Raw genomic sequence first — 22,600 nt, 5'->3', positions numbered from 1 at the left:
GAAAGGACTATCATCATCACCATATACACATATATGCATGAGCAAACACGCTCTCTCTATAGTTCAGCAACACATTTTCTTCTGATCTTCCATTTTATTTGCTTGTCTTTAGAAGGAAATGATTAATGGGCACTCCATAAATAAAGAGCATTGCACAGCTGCTCTAATAGAGGCCAGCCTCTTCTGTAAGTCACCTATCTAACTGCACCAATGAGCAAACTCTAGAAGGGACACTTCCACCACAACCTGACTAAAGCATGACAACTGCAAGCTAGGAATGACAGCATAGAGTCATGAAAATGTACCCACAAATGCAAAAGAATTGTGAAAGTACATTCAAGCCCTATTTCTGTCTTCTTTCCTCTTTTCTGCAGACAAGGTGCACACAGCAGGTGGATCAAATTACCCATACAGCTCTCAGTTACACTTTCACTTAACAGATGCCACATTTGGTAGATTGATTAGACTCATTATGACAGTGATTTCATTAGCTTAACGACTTGTTCAGTTTACATTTGTTTTCTCTCTCTTTACCATACAATGTTCACATGCACCATATTTCAGTACAGTCCAATGAACCATAGAAACTCAGATTTCCCTTTGTTGGACAGCATACTACATAAATTAACTCAACTACTCTTAAATTTGGGGAAGTAATGTCAAGATAATGGGTCTGCCTGTTCTCACTATTACTTCTTATGAAACAATTGATCGTAAGCACCATATTTATATTCTGTTCACACAGGTCTGGGATTGCAGGCAGCTGGCTTCACATTTGCCCTCCCCATTTCAGTGCATGGATAAAGTGCTTCAGGCATCCAAGCTGCTCAGCATCTATCCAACCATTATTTTGAAAGCAGAAGACTTGTTATTCTTCTCAGGTCAAAAAATGGCACAGTCACAGTGATTCTCCACAATGCTGTACTTGAAAGTTAAGACACTACCTCCGGAAAGGAAATGCTTGCTGCTAAATTAGGGCACCTCCCTTTCCCGTCCATGCAGAGGGAAGGGAGTTCAGGTGGGAGCCTGGACCATGCAGGCTGTGACCAACACGTCCTCAGTGTTACTCAGGATCTTGGCCTGCAAGCCAGTAACTTCTACAGTGAAACTTCTACAGGTACTAGATTGTGTATGAGACATAGCTGATGGGCTTTGATACAAGAAGAAGATTTTATCTGATCAAATATATACACATATTTCTAAGTGAGTTGCTTGAGGCTCCATTTACAGTCACTGGAAAGGAACTCGGATTTCCTGGGCACAAAGTCATTTTATTGCAGAATCAAAAATAAGTCACATTAACCATTATTAAAAAAGTGCCCTTATTTATCTCCAGGCTGGCTGTCTCATGTGTCAACTCTACACTGCAGTTATTGAAAGTCAAGCAAGATTACTTCTAACCAAAACGGACCACAAGTACCTTTCTTTTTCTTTTGGCCTAAACGGCTGTTTGACTGGCTGTGAGATTTGTTGTCTGTTTGCATTTCATCATGCATTCAGCACTGTACAGGTATTCAAGATCAACAACCAAGAGAGCAAGATCACTTAACTCTGATCTTTCTCACTGTGGTTTGCAACCTCACACGTTTATCACAAACAGGCATAGCTTCTACTGGAAAAGGAGCTTGGCTTTTACCAACAAACAAGGAGAAGATCAAAACTACCTGTCACACTACCTGCTCCCATTCCAAGTTCTGGATCCAATTAATCATATGATCTACACCCCATACCACGCTGCAAATAATGTATCGTATGCCAGCTTCTAATTTAAGATCTTGGTTTTGACCGTTTCAAGCAAAGCATATTCAATGGCCAATCCTAGCAACTTCTAGGATGGAGTCACAAAAGCAATCCCAGAAAATGCACTCAGATGCTGTCACACTAATGGAACTGAAACAACGGAGTTGTCCGTGTTTTAATATATATAATGTACATACACCTGGCAGGCTTTCTCCAGTCTTTGACATGGTACCTGTTTGGATATGTGACATTAGGTGGTGCTCTTCCAGGGTAATTCTCATTAAGCCATCGATTTGCAAGTGCCTGCTGGATGTTTGGTCTCTTTGCAGGATCTGGTTCTAGCAGAGATCGTAGAAAGTTTATGGCCGCTGTAAAGAAATCAAGAAAAGCACCCCAATATGTCATCTGCTTTATGACTTAACACAATCACTAGGTTACTACAGGTATGTAGCCTGACCAAGAGTATACTGAAAAGGAACATTTTCCTTAAAGTATGTGCTAATGTTCTTGTGAAAAAAGGAAAAAATTGGCACGGGATTAATGAGTAAAATAAACAATTATTTATAATCACAATGATTTATAGAGTCATAAAGGAGAGGAGAAAAAGCACCTTTTGTTTCAGAGCATGTCTGAAGTTTATGAGCAGGTTAGCCAAAACTTAAATTTTTGTATGAGTTCAAGAGGGTGATGTCAGGTCAGAGGCAAACTGCTCAATCTGTGCTTAAAGTAGAAGGAGATGGATTTGGGGTGAGTGGAGGGGAGAGGAGGGATACAGAGCTGGGAGGGAAGACAATGGAGGTTTGGGCTCCCTTTGACATTATAAGGACAAATTCTCTCCCAGCTTCCATCCAACTTACAATCACTTGCAGGAGGTTTCAGCTAAATTAAAAGAGTACAGTAAAATTAATGGGCTTCATTCTGTTTTCAGATACTGAACTTTTAACTTTCAGTGACATTCAACCATCCCCCAGGAGTTTCTTGCAAAAGCTCTCCAAAGCACTTTTCTGATACTTTTTAGTCATGTGCTTCTTATATGATTAAAAGCAATGAAATCAAGTGATCTGCTTAAAGACTCACATGAAGTGCCTATGTGAGCTGAAAATAAACTCTCTTTTAACTAGGACTGGTTTTTATTTCTCAAATTATCAAAGCTAGATTCACTTTATCAGCTTTTTTCCACCCTCTCCCGCAGCAGAGTTGCAGTTTCCCTCCTACGCTCTCCTGAGCACGTCATGTCTACTTATCTCCTTACTCGTGCAGGTACCCTGGGCAGTGGCGGCCCAGGACCACTGTGGCACGGGACAGTGTCCTCTGGGATGTGTCTTCTGAGTGCAGTACAGCCAATACAACTACTTCAGATCAGTGCAGGCAAACCAAACCCCTTAAAGGCTTGTGTTACAGATAGAACTGGATGTGCCAATGCCTCAGTGCTAGAAAATTGCAGTATTATGAGCCGGCCTTCCCATTTAGCTTTACAGGTGTTTGGTCTCATTGCCACAGCACGCTCACACAGCACCACACCATCCCCTACTCCGAAGCAGTGCAGCCACAACGTGTCTTCTCCACCAGCAATACAGCAAAACTCTTCTGAATTCCTGTCCCTATGTGCAATTTAAGGACAATAATATGCCTGCTGGTGAGGCCACAATGTCCTCACCTGGAAAGAGCATAAACATTAACCTAGGCACAGCACCGCTGCCCTTCACAGGTTCTCTCTGAAAGACTGCTGCCCTCCTCTGTGTTTGCCTGGTTGTCCTCCTGAGCATTTTTATCTCCTCAAGCCCACCCACATCACCTCCCTCTCGCAGTACAAGACAGGACAGCTGGGCTGATGCGCCAGGGCAGGGCAGTCAATGCAGCAATACATACAATTATGTATTTACCAGTTCAGCTAGGCATCAGCTGGATTTTTTTTCCAAGCCCTCTCTTCATAAATCACTGATTTATGTGAGATATTTTACTTAAATCTTTCAAAAAAATGTTATTTTCCTACAACAGCAAAATTGTGGAAGCAGCAGGAAAAGCCTGTATCTAAGCTCATAAACCTGGAAGCTGATGCTACAGCTGCTTTCTGCATGCTCCAAGTACAACTCTTGGGTATGGAACCCCCATTATGGCAAACAACAAACCCCTTGTTCTTCCATTTCATCTCCTCTCTCTCCAGCATTTTCCCCATCTCTGTGTTAGAAACCATGTGCAACCCACAGGTTCAGAGGAAAATAAATAACCCCTCCCCAGACCCACACCTTACCTCTCCACCACCACCACCCTTGGTCCTCAAATCAGCTAATGTATCCTTAAAAATCTTAATTCCTTTTTCCCTCTTGGTGAAAGGCAGGATGATTAAGTGAAGCGTGTGCGGTACCATGGAGATCAACAGATCCAGACTGAGAGAAACTAATCCTGGAGAGAAAAGTCCCCCCAGGAGGCTCCCTGGCTGGCCAGACCCAGGAAACGTGGAGGAGACAAGTAACAGCACCTTGGCTGATTTGAGCTGTTAGATGGCAAGAGGAGAAGAGAAGCCTTTTCCAGTTAGCTGTGTGACTGCGGGACAGCAAAATTAGCTTCCTAAGGAGCAAACATGAAGCTGCCCAATCAATTTTTGGATCCACTGTGTCTGAAGCCATTTTTTTCTGCTGCCTCAAGTAGGCTGGTGAACAAAGGGCGCTGCGAACTGCCCCACCAGGCCCTCATTATGTGAGGCCTCCTTTATGACAAGCTTGAGGACAGCACTAATCTGATTAGCTGGTGACCTGCACTCAGTGGAGTTCTGTTCCCATGGTGTAACTTTGAGCAAACTTTGCCCTTTTGACAAATGAGAGACCATCATCATGGGATACTACATTTCTCTCTTTATTTCCTTGAGAGTACTGAGCTCAGTGATGGCCAGAAACAGAGCACACTTCAGGTGGGGATTACAAGACCTCTGCCATTTTCATTTTCCTTCTCATGACTGACACCAACTTAGTGTCTTGTTCACTCTGCGAGGGCGTGCCTGGTTATAATCAGGTATACAGGTGTTGCTTACAAAACTGGCTGGAGAAAATGCAGTGAGGTTATTTCACAAGCCATGAGTGAGCTCCACTTAATAAAGTCCTTCCTTCAAATTACAGGGATGGATAGACTATAGCTCTTCTCCTTGTCTTCGCTTTATTTCCCTGGTCCAGAAGGAAGACCATGAGCACACAGAAGCTGTAAACTGAGGCAAAAAATGGATGTGTGCAAGGTGAATACCAACTTCCTGAGTAACTGAACTCTGCTCACCTAAAATCAATAATCAGATAGATAGTTGTTTAAAAAGCTTAATGAAAAATGGTTTCCTAAATGGGAAAATCAAACACTAACTCCAAACTTTCCCTGTTGCTACACAGTTGCTTTGGGTGCTCATGGTTACCCGACATTTTAACTAACACAAATCAAATACACTCTTGCTTAGTGATAAGACTGCCTACGTTTATGATCGGTCTGTGTGTTCAGTAATTGTCAAATTAAGTATTAAAGACAATGCAGTGAACAAGCAAAACAGAATCCTGCAAAAAATCTCTGTATGTGAATTTATAGAAAAAGAAAATCCAATTCAAGAAAAAGATCCATAAGTCTAAGAAGTCAACAAACACAACAATTTGCAAAGCAGAAGAGCAGAGTTTCTACCTACTGACCCATAGCCTAACCGTGGCAAGAACAAATGTCATCTTAAATCAGTCTGCCATGTCTGTGAATGCAGAAGGCCACTGACTTAGATCAAGAACTGATGCATACCTTTGCTCACGGTGAGTAAAGGTTAACACGTTTAAATCTATTCCATTAATTGGATATCACCTCTGAAAGTTCAAGCTGCTGTAGTTCTCACAGGGTAAACAAAATACTGTTTTCACTGAAGACCATAGTGTCAGTGAGCTACAAATGCTACAGAGAGGTGTTTGTGAAAAAAAATTTATCTCCATTAGAAAACAGTAGGATGAATAAAATATGCAAATGAAACCTGTTAAAAATAATGGGTTTTTTTTGCTACCCTCCGTCTGGTTTTCTGCAGACCTTTCATGGGTGATTCAGCCTTTAACACATGAGTTGTCCCAGTGAAGTCAGTGAAATCTCCCACTTAAAGACAACTGAAAGAAAACAATGACTGTGGAAATAGTTCATTGGTTCAAAGACACTACACAGCCATCATATAACTGCTCTTTACTGCTAAAAGCCTCACCCTGGGAGGTAAGTTCAGTGAATTTTTGCCAAACTTGGAAAATGTTTACTATGACATGCAAGGCTCTCAGTCAAGAATAACTTTGGAACTGATGCTGGATTTGGCATCTAGATCAGTACAGCATGAAGCTGTCAGTATAATCTTCCTTTTAATTTACTCACTGGGCCTTTAGAGCATGTGCTAGAACATTAAAATAGCCATTTTGTGCAACTGTATCCTAACGGGAAGTCTCCAGAATGGAAATACCAAAACTCTAATTGCACCAAATAGACGGCAAGCCTTGTGGCATCCCAGCTCACTTGTAAACCTACCACTTTACAACATGCCAGCAATATGAACTGCTAGCAGGAAAACTGTACTTCATACAGATGCTGAGTGAACAAGGAACAACTGGATCTGCTTGATTCATGAATAACCTGTGTGAGAAAATCCTTAATGACCTCCTTCTTCCATAGGTAGGTAAATCTCCACCTGGAGAATTCATCTTGTGAGACAACTTTTAAGGGCTTTTGCTTATATCTCATAATGACAGTTGTCATCCTTAATGTAGTGAGTAAAAATGTATGCTTCATTACCCTTTTTCTATTTGCAATCTTTAATTTTATTGAATGTTCCCTGTAGACAGGCTGCCAGATAAGGAGAACAGAAGCTCTCCATGAACAAGAAATTTAGCGTACAAAAATAAAACCCAACTACAAAACAGAGTTTGTTCCAAATACTGACAACGGTCTTGCTATAAGCTGAAAAATGATTCTGTTGCTTAGTGACACGGCTTTGAAGCAGGAATTAATATTTCTAATGTTAATATATCAACAATTTTGCATTTTGTGAACACACAGAGGTTACCACCGGCCACCAGCCACAAAACAACTTTCTGTGTGAATGTCACCATTCCATAATAAATGTGAGGTCATTTGAGGTAGCTTACCACTTAATCCTAGTCACAATAAAGTCCAGGAATCTGTTATTCCAAAATAACGTGTTCATGCACCCATACCCTACCCTAAAATCATCTGAACATGCAAAACTGACCAACTACTCTAGAAATGCAATTTCATAGAATTTCACAGGTTTGTTCTTCTCTCATATTCAGCATAACTCAGCACTTTTCCAGTTTATGTACAGAAGTCAAAGCGAAAGGATTTACAGTACAGCGACTCCCACAGATTTTTCGAAGGCTAACAGGAAAAAAAAGAGTATTCTTCACAATTAGCATGCCATGTTGGCAGCATGACTCACAATCCAGAATTCAACACAATAGTTCTGGTCAACTGGATCTGAACAGGAACCAGCACACCCCCCTGATTACCTGAAGAGAGCTGGGTGGGAAAAGGGTTCATTTCTTTGTCCACCATTTTCTGGTATAAAGCTCTCAAGCTGAATGGCTCAACAGTAAAAGGTAATGTTCCAGTCAACATTGCATACATGTTCACCCCACTAAAAGAGAACACAGAGAAAAAGAAACCAAAATAAACAGGAACAAGTTAAAACTTCAGCTTCGGTTTTAGTGACTGTACTTCACCTTTAATGTCTGACATCTATTAAAAAAGATCAAGAAAGCGCACTCTCTTCTGTTGCACACAACAATTTGGGGAAGAATTCCCAGCAGTTTGCTCATGGAGGTCACACAATGTGTAGGACGTAAGCTGGGAGCCACAGAACTGAGCCCAGCTCTTAGGCAACTCCTCAGCTAAATGCCACACCGCAATTAAGTCTCTTCTCAGGCTGCATAAACATGCTGCTATTGGAGGCCTTGTCCTGATGCTGGCCTGGCTGAGGAATGATTGCCTACACCAAGGGAGATATTGCAGGTCCTGCTTCAGCGCCCAAAAATTACCTCTGTGGCCTCTGACGCAGCCCAAAGATGAGGTGTGAACAATTACACTTTTCAGAGCAGAGAACTTACTGCTTGTTTATGCCTAGCAAGGTCAGGGTTGAAAAGTGGGTTGGGCATTCTTGGTCTTCTTCCTCTTAAAAGGGCATAAAAGTCAGTTTGAGTGGAATTCCTCCATTTTGTGAATTTGTCTGCTAAATACACATATGCGAACAGAGAGAAACTAAGCCGGTGTGCTATCATGAACTGTGATCACAGGCACCATTTGCTCAACTATGGAGAAGGATAGGAGTTAACCACATTTTCTTTTTTTTTTAGTTAAAAAAGCAGAACATTATTGCTGGAGAAATGTAAATGGTTTACAAGAATGACTGCTCTGTTTGCCTGCATTCCTCAGGGCTGGTACTGTCACCCTTTATGTGGATGGATGGCCCGCTGTTGGAGTGAGAAATTCAGTAGCCATACAATGATTTAGCTGTGGATCTCATAGGACAGACCGCAAATTAGGCTTCAGCAGGGGAAGTTCTAAAGAGCCTTGGAGTGCAATAGGGAACCCACTGGGTCAAATGGGGAGATTAATTTAACCCAGGGTCTGCTCTAATTTATAAACTCTCTCTACCAACCTCTCTTAGCAGTAGTAGCACTTATACAGTGCTTCACATTCCCCAAGCATTCCAAATACTTCAACTTGGGAATTTCCATAATTCTGTTATTTCACTGAAAGTTAGACAAATGTTATTAACCCCACTTGGCGAGGGAAAGTCTACTGCTACTAAAGCAAAAGCTAACTCGGCTGATTTCAGCTAACTCTTCGCCAGGACTGACAAGGATAGCCAACATCATGTCCATGGCGAACAGGAAGGTAGTAGGAATTGCACAGTCTGTAACAGTACTGCATCAAATTCATTGATTGCAAAACATCTTTGTAGTTTCTTCTACTTGTGGCACTGGAGACTTCTGTCTGCTCTTTTGCCTCAACACTAATAAGCTCACAAAGGCTCACAAGTTTTCTGGCAACTTCTACTTCCCCTTTAACAACTGTGTTTTCAAAGTGATGACTTGACTTGATTATCACATTTCCTGTCAGGCTTGACTGTGGATAGTACACAGAGCCCACATGAATGCTTGAGGATCCTCTGGGGAAAACAAAAGAAGCTGTTGGCCCCCTCGTGCCAGAGCCATGTCTTCTACTGTGTCTGAACATCACTGATCAGCAGCTGTACTTGACTGCAGTCTCTCTATGCCTTATGTTCCAGCAATCTACATACAGGTACATAAAAGACGTATTTCAGAACAAAGTAACTGTGAAATTTAGTTCAGATGGTCATGCTGATTAAACAGATTTTCTTGCTCAGAGTAGCCAAATACACGAATAACGGTTTTATTTGGTAATGGTAACAGTAATAAAAATTGCAAACTAGAGAAGTAACTCACATGGACCAAACGTCTATTTTGGGCCCATACTTTTTCCTTGCCAGAAGTTCAGGGGCTGCATATGCTGGGCTCCCACACTGGGTGCTGAATGGATCAGAATAACCCAAGATGCCTGCACAGTTGCTCAATCCAAAGTCTGTGAAAGGCACAGAGGTAGAGTTAGTTATGAAAGAGACAGATACAGTAAAACCACTCTAGAACACAAGGGAAAAAGAAGCACATTTTTTTTCCAAAAGCTAAGCAATGAACTGCCTAAGGAAAAAGTATCAGCCACATGCAAAAACGTTATATAATTTGTTTCGCTGAGGTACTAAATAATCAGAGATTCCACAAACAATAAAAAAAAAAAAGTCTTAGAATATGCACCGTTATCAATTTCATATACAAAGCAACTGCATTTCACTGGGAACATGGATGGCAACAACCAGAGTTAAGACTGTCCCAGGCACTACGTGACATGCATGGGACAGAAAGCCACCTTGGGCTGTCTTAGATTCCATACTGCTGTGTTGTGTTGAGTTACGTTATGTAGAGGCTGAGTTTAAGTGGGACTTCTTCAAGATTTTCCTCTAAATTGTGCAAATGAATCATGAGATGCAAGGTGGTGGTGGTGGGGGGGTGTTTCTGGGACTACTGTGGCAATGCACAAATTAACAAGGTTGGAAAGTCAGCATTTCAGCTCTGAAATAGCACAGGGAAGTCTTGGAGCACGAATGGGAATATCTTCGTTTGGCTTCTCCCTGCCTGACTTCTGCCTTGCATTACTGTATTTCTGGCCCCTGGGTGTATCTGTCACTCTTTAGCTGGTACTAATAAAAAGGGACTGGCAAAGGCTGGCACCATGTGCTGCTGGAGACAGGCGGGAGCCTCTCTGCACCAAAGGAGGCTGCAGTTTCCCAAGCGCTCTCAGTCAATCCAAGACCAGGCTGGCGCCAAGAAGGGTGTTCCCAAAATCTCCCGTCTGCTCCAGTGCTGGTATGGCTGCAGGCTGAGCTGGGTTTAGGGAAGGGTCTTAAATATTAAACAACTAGTCAAAGAAAGAAAGGCAGGCAATGTGCAGCCAGGGGACTGCAAGCCCACCCTGTCTAGTGGTAGCTTGGCTTGGGAGAAAGCAATTATGGAACCACAGCTGACATGTAAGGCAAGGAGAGGTTGCAAAGGGTCTTGAAAGTGGAATCAAGCAATCTGACGTGATAAGGGGAAGAAGCAAGACGAGCTCATGTGAAGAAAGATGACATGGGCAAAGCTGACAGGCTGGGAGAACGGCCTTTGCTGCAGGGCAACATATCCAGCAGTAGCAGATCTAGGGAGGTCACAATCTAAGATGTTTGCATTTATTAATAGCTTGTTATCGATGACAGCTGCAATAACAGAAATACGCCTCTTAAGAACACTGATATCTGTTTTGTTTCTCTTTTTTTTTAATCTTAAGAATTCCCAGAATGCATGTGTGTTTAAAATTAAAACTGTCTTATACATAGATGAGGCAGTCAGAAGAAGCAGACTGCTGAATCCTCTTCCTACAGGCTTGTGTCTTGCATCCACGTGTCTTGTAAAACAGCAGCTTTCTGGGTGTACTACCCACCTGCCTGGCTGGGATAAAAGCATCACAGTTTGCAGGCTGAATGTAGCTCATGCAATACTAACTCTCCACAGAGTCATGAATTTGGGGCTCTCTCCCTTACCTGCCTACTTATTGGCAGAAGACTTAAAGTAATGGCCTGTCCTTTAGCTTTTACCCCATGTTAAATTAGGCTGAAATCAGACAGGAGTTCCGCAAGGCATTGGAAGCGCACTGTCAGGGCACCCCCATTAGCCTTGCTCCTTTACAAAACTAGGCAAAAAAAATTATAATGCCTACAAAAAAAATGCAATTATAAAGATACCTATGTGAGCCGGAGTGCCCAAGTGACTGCACAGTGCTTTCCACTCGACTGGCTGTATCTCCGAGAGCGAGACAATCACAAGAGACAAGAATCACCACATTTAACATCGAAAGAGGCTCAAAGAGGTTTTGCTGGAGAACACTGTTAAAACAAGGGAGGATCAAGACAATTTCCTTGTCTCTGTTAGAAAACAACTGTGCCTGGACGCTGCTTAATCATCTCTGCTAGATACGTATTATCCCCGGGTCTTATACAAATACCCGAGGATCCATTTATGTAATTAACTTAACTTATTTATTAGCTATGGACTGAGATGAGTTATGTCAACTGTAAAATTATTTTTAAAGCTCCTCGAAACAGTATCTCCACACAGTACTATTCATGGCCTTTACCCTACTGTGTCAGACCACTTCAAAATTACTTAACTGTAATATAACATTTTATAACTAAAGTATATAAGGGCTATATTCTGTGAGGGTGTAAATCAGCACCCCTTCATCATTATCATTAGAGGTATACTCCAGTGGAGGTTTTCATTCTCTTACTTTTTTCAGCTCATTCATTTAATCTACGCTGGTATACTCTTTTTTTTCTTTTTCCTAGTGCCTGTTGAAATGCAGAATGCACACAGACATGCATATTGGGGACAGGGATTTTATCGCAAAAGAAATGGCAATACTGCTATTAACACTGTGGCAGCACATCGCGATCGCAGTGTGATGTTTATTAAGGATGCACTAATGATCTTGATAAGGATGGTATTACCACCAGCACTGATAATTTCACTGCCATTCCTGCCTCTGTCTGAGGCTTCCTTTCAATAAGCTGAGCTAATTACAGAACCCAGATCAAAGGCCACACTTGGTTTTCCAAAGTAAATATTATGACATGGAAACTCCACCACCCCCACTGTTCGTGCTATCGAAGTATCGCAGTACACTACTCCTCTTTAACGCCTCCGGGAGATCAACATTAAACTATGGATATACACTTATCTCAGAAGCTGTGAGACTTGGAATAGGGAAGGAGCTATTAACAACAGAAGCCTTATAGCACCAAGCTTGTGGATGAGTCCAACCAGAAGAGCTCCACAGAGCTCAGCAGAGCTAGGTATTGGCAGCGTCCTTTTGGTGCCATAGGTCCTTGAGCAGGACACCAAGAACTCTGCACGGCCCACGAGTGACTTTGCACAGCATCTTTTATCAGACCACCGTGGGCTGGTAAGATGAAGAGAAGTGAATTATTTCCAGTTTCCAATCCTGATGTTCTTAGATTTGAGACTTGACAGCTAAGAGTAAGTCCACTTAACACAGCAAAAGGAATTTTTCTAATAATGCTATCTAAGAACATACTATAAAACACCTTGTCATGTAGCTAAAAAGAGTAACAAAAACAAAGTGCCATTAAGTGAAGAAAGGGACTCAAGTCATTCAGTTCTCATCGAAATGCACAAACAAGTAGGGACTTTCAGTGTTACTTCCTCATACAGTTGTAATCTTCATTTCACCTTTTCTTTTTCCTTTATGGTGGGTTTTCTTCATTCCACAGTCATTACAAAAGCAACATTATATAAGGTACTACTAGTGTGTTTGCTGCTGCACAAGACACAGAGACCAAGCTCCCACCCTAAAGCAGTTAATGTAAGCTGGGTTTGTAGATGAAAGTGTCTACTCTCGGCAAAGAAAGCAGCACATAATTCCTAAAAACACGTTCTTCGCTCCTGAAGAACCTTCCTGCATAGGATATGTGATGACACAACCGATCCAGCACATTTCTAGGAAGACAGACTACCTAATATGTACTAAGTGCTGAATGAACTGAGTATGGGGACAGGCAGGGAGGTGGAAGAGGAGTAAATTATCTGGTCTATTTCGCCAGCAACAGACTGGTGCTGGAAAATTTTCCTTGTCCTGGGAAACCCTGGTGGCAAAGGAAAGCTGTGCGGCAGCTCAACCACTACTGCTACCACCTGTAAACCAGGTGTTAGCGAGGAGAGGTTGCCCAAGGACCTGAGGCTGGTTTCCACAGCCCCTGCCACAGCTTTCCCCACAAGCGCAGCAGATGGAGCATAAAGAACAGAGGGACTGCTTCTTCAGTACGGACAACCAGAGATCACCAGCGTTGCTAGCAAGATATGGCATGAGCTGACCGTGATACTACATCTGTTTTGATTTACAGAAAAATTATTACTAATAAAGCAACCTTTATATTTCTATAACATACCCAGTTGGATGGTGGGATTTCATTACTTTGCTTTAAAATACATACTGTGTGCAATCTGCTTTGCTCAAAACATCAGGTTGCAGACCTGAGGACAACTTATTTCAACCTTAGCAAGGCTATGGAAGATCAAACTGTCTCTTTTCTCTATTCTTCTCACACCACCCACTGTGAGGAGACCTTTCTGTGCAACTGAAGCAACTGCAGGAACAGTTCTGAAGTAATTTTTTGGCACGTGAGTTTTAATTGTACATGTATCATCTGATTAGGTCTGGATGTCAAGTTCACATACTGTTCTGTAATCAAACACCCAATAACAGGAAAGTTACAGAAATTCTTTAAACCTATCAGATGTTCATACAGCTCTGTTGCAAACCATCTGGTCTCACTTATATGCTAAATCAAGATAATGGGTGGTATTCATCATTACTGATGAATGATTCATGGTAACATATCAGTATCCTCTTGACCCATAGCTGAGGTAATGCAGAGTTCTCTTTTGCTATTATTTTCCCAGAGTCAGTTGATTCGCTACAGACTAATGACTAAAAGTTGGGGCAATATTTCCAAAGACTGAAATCCCTAAGTTCATTTTGACTATTTCAGATTTCATTAACCATCCTCTTCTTGTTTCTTTGGAGATGCATGTGGTTGATACATTAGAGTGAGCATCCATGTGACCTGAATGTGCAGTGGTTTTCATCACCTTTCAGATCATGAAACCTTTTGAAGAAAGAAAGTCAAGTCAAGTTTTTAAGTCTGCAACCACGGATCCTGCTATTGGCAGAAGTGTAGGCATGGAGATAAATATAAACAGATGTTTGGGGTTTATTTTATGAAGGGAATATTTTCTTTGCAATGCCCATATTAACATTGATGGGTGTTACGCAAAGGCAGTGAGACTGTACCCACCGATGACTAATTCAAATGTCTGCACAGCTTGAATGAATCGTGTGCTGCGTACAACTGATACCCAAACACAATCAAGACTCCATCGTTGATCTTTTTTATTTTTTAACAGCCCTCTAAACTAATTTCATAGTGGGTGCTGGAAGCAAATTTAACGAATATAAATATAGGACCAAATTTTGCCAGCTGCTAAAAATGTGTGCAACTCCCACTGACTTCGGAGGAAGCATATGCATACGGGGGCAGAATTCAACCCTTAGTAAATATGAAATTATTATCAAGATAATAAAATAAATTAGTTCTGTGGTGTCAATTCTTTAATTCTTTACAAAATTCATGACTTGAATACGAAAGCTGTTCATTAAAAAATGTAGGATTATTCCCCATACCCATTATTTAAAGCTGAATTATTTGGAACGTTTTTTTCACAAGATGCTGTCAGGAACAGCTTGATTGCTATCTATACTCTCTCAGCTCCTCTCTGCAGCAACATTAGCAGTTGTCACATAGAGGATTAAAAAACCTCTCCTTATAAAACTACCAATTTAAAGAAAATAAAACTGGTTTCATACCAATAAGCTTGATATTGTTGTCTTCATCGAGCAACAGATTTTCTATCTTCAAGTCTCTGAAAGAAATAAAATATTTTGAGTGAGTCTCCAAAATCATGAAGCAGCTTCTCATCACCGTTATCAGTGTATTTACAGGATTCATACATAATTGTGTGTATAATGAAAGCAGCACATACAGTTCCCCAATTCAGAGCAGAAAGCCCCATGCATTGTCTCCTCTCCAGAATTATCAGTGCTTTCATAGTTTCAGACCTATTCTTCAGGCACAAAATTACTTTATAAACATTTGTCAGTATATCCTGTAATTAACCCGGTTCTTCAAATTTCTCACATACTTAAAATTTTGCAGAAATCTTAACACACCGGAAACATCTCAAATACGTGTTTTTGGAATTGGAGGTCACTTTCGCACTACTCTTCACAACCAAAGACTCTTCACTGGTCACAGCTGAAGAATAAACCTTCTTCCAAAGAGATATTCATTAGGGGCTGTAGTAATAGGACAAGGGGTAATGGGTTCAAACTTAAACAGGGGAAGTTTAGATTGGATATAAGGAAGAAGTTCTTTACTGCGAGGGTGGTGAGGAACTGGAATGGGTTCCCCAGGGAAGTTGTGAATGCTCCATCCCTGGCAGTGTTCAAGGCCAGGCTGGACACAGCCTTGGGTGACATGGTTTAGTGTGAGGTGTCCCTGTTCATGGCAGGGGGGCTGGGACTGGATGATCTTAAGGTCCTTTCCAACCCTAACTGTTCTATGGTTCTATATGATGAGTCATCATCTGTCCTCTGCTATAGTGTACGAGGGAAACCAGAATCAAATTTCTCTGGGGATGAAGCATACAGACTCCTTATAGAGGTGGCCAGCACTGGTACTCCCACATGCTTGACGTGAAAAATGGGTCTGAGGGATTGAAACGACATCCAGAAGACCACTAACAAAGCTGAGAGAAACAGCCACACAGGTTTTCTGAGTGCCACGTTAGTGATTTCTCCACTGTGCCACCCTGCTTGACCCCACAGAGCCACTGCGCGGATCAGAGCCTGGACCAGTTTCATGAGACAAAGGGTAAAATGAAAGTGGTCTCCTTCTACAGGATGACTGACCCTCTTTCTGAAATGTACTTCAGAACACTGTTCACTTTATATGTGAACATTCGTCACTTAGGAACATGGCTGCACTTTCCTAATGTTGGATATACATGTTCTTACCCAAGAAAAACATCCCACAGATCACTCACACACACACACACACACACACACACACAAACCCTACCCCAAACTGTACGAATGAAGTATTAAGTATAATATGAAATATCATTTAGGTTGCTACACGTCTTCATGACTTCTAGCAGTTGGCCATGTCTTTATCACAAGAATTCTTCCCCCACCCAGACATAAAATATTTCTGACAATGAATGTGCTGGAGTATCAATAACTCAGGCTAGAAGCAGTGATGCTTCTCCCAGCATGCTTTCGAAAAATCTGGATAATAAAGCCATCGGCTGTAATTATGGGAAGTCAGTGACATCCATGGTATTTTGCCTTTGTAAGGCAAACGGAGTAATGAAGAATGCCCCTATTACAGATGAAGATATAAAACTTAATAAAATAAGACAAGTAAACCAACCAAACCAGAGTACTTCCACAAGAAAAGATAGGGGAAAGAAAGAAAAATAGCTGTGATCAACTCCAAGCCTTTTTTTAAAGGTTCCTCTCTGTTTCATCTTATGCTCATGCCTTTCAAATAAACCTGAGGCAGACGACCACTTGCAGGTAGGATGCCACTCACTTCACCACAACAACCACAAGGACTTCTCCAAACAGATGTTTCTACATGCCAGTGAACATTTCAGGCAGATTTTCCTTGCTTCTCATGGGGAAAGAAATAGGGGAATTACTCTGTAAATCTAGCACAGGAGAATACTTTGCAAATTTCAGGTACCCAGGGGCAATATCCAGGCTTTCCTAGAGCGTTCACCTGAACACATCTTAAGGAGAGGAATGCCTTCTACACCAGTTCTCCAATTGGAGAGGACACGTAACTCAGACAATAAAGCCTCACAGGCAGAAGGAGGGGATCATGTTCCCTCCTCTGGCAAGAACCCAGTGTGTTGACCCAAGGAAACCAGGCACATTAAAAGTGACAGCTAATTTTAAATACCATGGGAGAGATGCAACCACATAGAATCATAGAATAGTTAGGGTTGGAAAGGACCTTAAGATCATCTAGTTCCAACCCCCCTGCCATGGGCAGGGACACCTCACACTAAACCATCTCACCCAAGGCTTCGTCCAACTTGGCCTTGAATACTGTCAGGGATGGAGCATTCACAATCTCCCTGGGCAACCCATTCCAGTGCCTCACCACCCTAACAGGAAAGAATTTCCTCCTTATATCCAATCTAAACTTCCCCTGTTTAAGTTTCAACCCCTTACCCCTTGTGCTGTCACTACAGTCCCTAATGAAGAGTCCCTCCCCAGCATCCCTATAGGCCCCCTTCAGATACTGGAAGGCTGCTATGAGGTCTCCACGCAGCCTTCTCTTCTCCAGGCTGAACAGCCCCAACTTCCTCAGCCTGTCTTCATACGGGAGGTGCTCCAGTCCCCTGATCATCCTCGTGGCCCTCCTCTGGACTTGTTCCAACAGTTCCATGTCCTTTTTATGTTGAGGACACCAGAACTGCACACAATACTCCAGGTGAGGTCTCACGAGGGCAGAGTAGAGGGGCAGGATCACCTCCTTCGACCTGCTGGTCATGCTCATTTTGATGCAGCCCAGGATACGGCTGGCTTTCTGGGCTGCAAGGGGACACCGAAGCTGGCTCACGTTCATTTTCTCATCGACCAACACCCTCAAGTCCTTCTCTGCAGGGCTGCTCTGAATCTCTTCTTTGCCCAACCTGTAGCTGTGCCTGGGATTGCTCTGACCCAGGTGGCCATGTTTTTACAAACACACAGCTGACAAACAGCCCACTCTCCAGCCCTGCTCCCACAGCAATGGTGAGCACCAGCTCAGGGCTGTGCATCCCATGAGCCCCGTTGGGATCCACGGTGTCCCTCTCCTCATCCACAGGAGACTCCATGAGCCCTGCATCCTCCAAAAGGAGCTTCCCTTGTAAGGCAACCACTGCTGCTGAGAAATGGCTTCACACAAGGAGGCCATGTCCTGCCAGATGGATCCAGACCAATCCACTTCTGCTTCCCTCTACTGCCAAAAAAGGGCTTATTTCTTCACATCTCACGTCTTTATTGCTTGCAGGTGGAGGTTTTCACAGACCATGCAATCAGCCTCTAGAAAGATATCGGGGCCGGGAATTTAACAGGAGAGACGGCCAAAACAAACAGTATAGGGAAGAAGGAAAAAACCCAAACCAACCAACAAAAAAACCCAAACATAAAAAACAAAACTAAACTGAAAACAACAGAAAGCACATGGAGCTCTGGTTCAGGTCATACACTGCAAAACTCAATACAACGTCTCTAAGTAAGGAGAAGGACCATTTGGAAGCTCAGAGTAAACATTAGCTAAGAGGTAAGACTTTAGAAATAAAGGCAAGGGAAGGAAAAGATGATAACTGTAAGCTGAGGATAAAAGACCTGCAGGCAACTAGAATAATAAATGAGTGACAAGGGCTAAACATCAACAGAAGACATTTAAAAGGATTCAAGGTTACCAAACCCTAAAGCTAAAGGTAAATATTACAGGGCATTTTAAAGCTATCGGAGGGAAAAACTAAAAATTTAAATGTAGAACCAGTACCGAGTACAATCAGACCTGGTTAATTAAAGATGTTTACCCATATGTCTGGTCTCATGAGATTTGCTGGGAAGTGGTAACTGATCTAATAGTCCATACGCATCATATTTTGTCAAACCATGTAAATGTGAAAGCCCTCTCGAGTGTGACACTGGAGCAAGACAACAGGTTTTACTCCTTGATACAAACTAACCAGAAGATTTCATTTGAACCAGCTTTAGAAATCTAAAGCGAAAGCATGAGAAACCAAACCAAAAATCCCCAGACTAAGCTATAGTTGGTGCACTGCTGCTGTGCAGATGTGGACGTGTAGACAGGCACTGGACAGGACACCCAGGCAGCCCAAACCCCTGCAGCAAGCAGAAGTGGCAGGACGGCAGAAGTGCAAATAGAGCCTGTGTGTCTGGACAAGATCGGTGGCCTCAGGACAGAAGGGTTATTCAGTGAATACTCTAGGCGACTTTAATGATGCACCAGATTACCCACTATTTCTTTTTGACACAAAGTGCAGCAGTACAATCCAATTATACCTGCTTTAGGCTTACCCTGCAGACAGGACTGATTTCCCTAAACTTCCGAAATACTTTGTCAATTTTGTCCAATTCAAATGTTGTTTTTACAAAGAGGCTTATCTCAGCTGCTGCTGTTTGAATATTTACATTAATTCATTGCAATGGAAAAAGTAGTGCATTGAACCTTAAAGTGCTAGGGAACCCTGAATTTCATGTACTATATTATAAATTCTTTAACAAATAAAAGCAAATCTTATGTATTTTAGTCAGTGGAGTTTTTTGAACATTTTTAATAGCTGTATACTGCAGGGAAGAATTACCAAGGAAGAATTACTGCAAGGAAGAGTTATCAGCTGCAGAAACACAGTTGCTGGAGACCTTCAGTTTCCCTCCTTGAAGTAAATCTGATCTTTTTCCTTACTGTCGCAGCTCCTCAAAAACTTGGCCTAAACGGGTTTTTCTTTCCCTTTAAGCAAATTTTTGGCATTCACTGCTGAAAAACTTCAAAATAGCCTCAGTAATTAAATAGTACAGGAGCACAAATTTTACCTTTTCTTGAGGAGTCAGTTTCATGATGCTGAGAGTGTCTAGCTATGGTACAAGTTAGGCAAATCTGTGAATAATGAAATCACTCAAGAAAGACCAAGCTGCATGACCACAATGTGGAGGATCAGCATATATTTATGCCTTGTCAGCTTGTGAAAGTAGCAGCATACAGCCTACTTGAAAATAAGCCTTTTTCATCAGATGGTTTGTTTGGGAGTTTGTTCTGCTGTCGATGGAGCTGATCTGTCTCTGGCTTTGCTTGGAGATTCACAGACCACTTTGGAAACCCCAAGTCCAGCCAGTGCCTCCACCAAGCAACATAAGCCTGCTCCACCGAGCAAGCTACCCCAGGCTTCAGCTTCAGGCTCAGTGTGCTTTTGAAAGCAGCTTATGGGGTGCCATTGCAGCCATCAGACCGCAAAATCGAAGTTTTTGCATTTTGCACTTCATTTCTTGCCTGGGGGAGGAGGGATGAGCAGGAAGGTTTTACCAGCAAGCAGCTGCAAAGCAGCCGTTGTCAGCTGCTGTCTCCTGCATATTATTTTTAATCAGAACAGCACCACAAAAAAAAAAAAAAAAAAAAAAATCACTAAATCACTCCTTAGCTACCCAACCTGCAAGGCACTTTCCAGCTCCATGCAAAAGCCGGGGGTGAGTTGGTATGGTTGCAGAGATTTGGGTTCATCATCATGTCAATATACACTTCAAAGGCTTTGTTATCAAAATATTAGTTATGGAGCCTGATTCTTCTATCAGTCACAATGTCACTGAATTCAATGCGATTGCCTCTGTAAAAGAACAATTCAGTCTATTGTCTTCACTAAAATGATGTTTAGTTTGTTTACAGCAGAGTATGCCAAGAGAATGCCCAAAGGTAATTTTGAAATCTAACATAAAATAGAAAGCAAACCAGCTCTGCACTTCAAAAAAGAGACTTTATTCTGTAGGGCAGGATCTGTTATAAATATGGCATCAGCAGGCAGACTACTGGCACTTAAAATTCATAGGATGGAAGTGATCAAAGCCCACATGACAAAGTAGTGGGTACCAAAGCAGGAACCCTGTAGGACCCCGAGCAACTGGATCGTACGGCAGCACCTATCTCTGTTTGGGAAAGAGATCATGGGGAAATACATTAACTCTGCTCAAAATCTGTGGGGTTTTTTGTGTCTTTCAAAAGAGCTGATCTGCTTTTAATTACAAAATGGCAGTGGAAGGTACAAATATGCTGCCATGAAGGCAGAAAAAGGGGGAATATAGAAAGCTATCTTTGCTACCAATACATTATTAAATTCTTTTCTTTGACATCCTGACAGTAATTGCACTGAATGGGATTGAATTTTGTTAAAATTACTTTAAAAGGGTTGTTGAAAATTTCCTGTGGGATGCAGTGGCAAGCACCAAGGCTTTCACTTAATTTTCTCTGTTGTCCTTACACTCCCAAGGGGCTTATTGTTCATCCTGCTTTTTGACAGCATGAAGGCCTATGCAGGCCTATGTAAACACTCTCTGAAAAGAGAAAGCTTCACCAGATACTGCCATTTGGGTTTGTTTTCCTCTGTCAGAGGGAAAGATAAATATTCCTACCTGATTCACAGCTGAGCTTGTTGCAAGTATATTTTTAGCAACCAAGCAGCTTTCCTGATAGAAGGAATGAAACACAAATGAATACATGAAATCATATATAGAATAGTTACTTTTTCTTTTTACAGTGAGCAGGCAAGGAGCTCTGAAGCCTGGAGACCCCTCACTGAAGATGTAGCTCCTGCACTTGGGAACTTGCAGTGGTTCATCCATCGTAGCAGATAAAATATTTACAATTTAAAATACATCTATACAGTCAAACACCAGTTGGGTTTTTTTAACCTCTCTAAATAAAATGAGGTTTCTTGAAGGTTTGGTTTGTTGTTTGGGTATTTTTTTATTTTAGGCTGTTAACACGAGTTTTTCTTAACAGAAGCATTTCCACTGAGTTCTGTGTCCCAGCTCTTCTCCAAGTATCAGTATTCTACCATGCCAAGTCTTAACAGTACATCATGAAGCTCACCAAGTTATGTTCATCAAATAACGTAAGCAAATTTCATGCAACTTACTTCATCTGGCTTTTTTTTAACCTGAGTTATAGAACAGGGTTAAGTCATCTATATTATTCCCTGAATAATGCAGACAAAGCAAGTAATTTTTTGTAATAAAATAGTCAGTGAACACTTTTCAATGTTCTGCCTCATTCGATGTGAATGATGAAAGCATCTGGAGAGAGACAAACAGCAGAACACTTTCTGGCCTAGGATGCCATGTTTTGTTTCACACTCACTGAATGCAAACACCCACAGATCACCACATAGATGAAAGTGCTGTTATTTTTACCTGCTTTAAAAATAACAACATAAATGACAACAGAACATTGCCATTTCATCCAGGGTGAGAATGAATCAGACTTATGCACTATTTTTTCTCCCTTTCAGTCTGTTTTTAGAGTTGCCACAGTCAAAAGCCTAGGATGCTGAAGGATAACTCCTGGGGTAACTATTATTCTCTCTCCCTCTTTTGCGCACAGAGAGCTAGGAGAATAAATCTGGACCACATCACCAGTAATCTTCCTGCATCTCTACACTGCTCTACATACTTTGTTTGCAGAGTAAGTCAAGACATTCAAGAGTTAAACCAGAGAAAATACTTGCAGATATACTGCCTGTGAGCTTGTCAAATTTTATCAGTTTGAGCAGAATTGGACCTACTCATTATCCAGACAGAAGACTCACAAAAAGAAGCTCTGTGCCGCGCTGTGATTTGAGAAATAGAGTAGATGGAGTACTCTGCCTTTGGGGTAAGGGTTAATCCACTGCCATGGGGCTGGACAGACAGATTTCAGCTGCCAGATGCAGCAGAGCATGTCAGTATTTCCAGGGCTGCTTCTTCCCTCACGCTTCAGTCTCTGCGAGCTATGCTGTTCACAGGGACAGCAGAGAGAAAGAAGGGTGAGGGCCAA

At 41.9% G+C, this 22,600-nt stretch overlaps 1 protein-coding gene across 2 annotated transcripts in view; it reads right to left on the bottom strand.

Moving 5' to 3' along the window:
• Positions 1–22,600, bottom strand: part of HUNK (hormonally up-regulated Neu-associated kinase) — a 57,073-nt gene that overhangs the window by 13,813 nt on the left and 20,660 nt on the right. For both annotated transcript variants that reach the window (XM_062622192.1, XM_062622193.1), the window contains exons 3-6: positions 14,797–14,852; positions 9,210–9,345; positions 7,251–7,378; positions 1,973–2,108 (exon numbers count right to left, since the gene is read on the bottom strand). In XM_062622192.1, the coding sequence (XP_062478176.1) occupies positions 1,973–2,108; positions 7,251–7,378; positions 9,210–9,345; positions 14,797–14,852 (456 nt within the window). The remainder of the gene's footprint in view (positions 1–1,972; positions 2,109–7,250; positions 7,379–9,209; positions 9,346–14,796; positions 14,853–22,600) is intronic.

This window comes from Pezoporus occidentalis, unplaced genomic scaffold (genome assembly GCF_034315485.1).
Source record: "Pezoporus occidentalis ecotype Australia unplaced genomic scaffold, CSIRO_AGI_Poc_V1 ctg24, whole genome shotgun sequence".
NCBI lineage: Eukaryota > Metazoa > Chordata > Aves > Psittaciformes > Psittacidae > Pezoporus > Pezoporus occidentalis.
The sequence above is the reverse complement of the archived record's forward strand: the minus strand, read 5'-3'. Positions and strand labels throughout refer to the sequence as shown.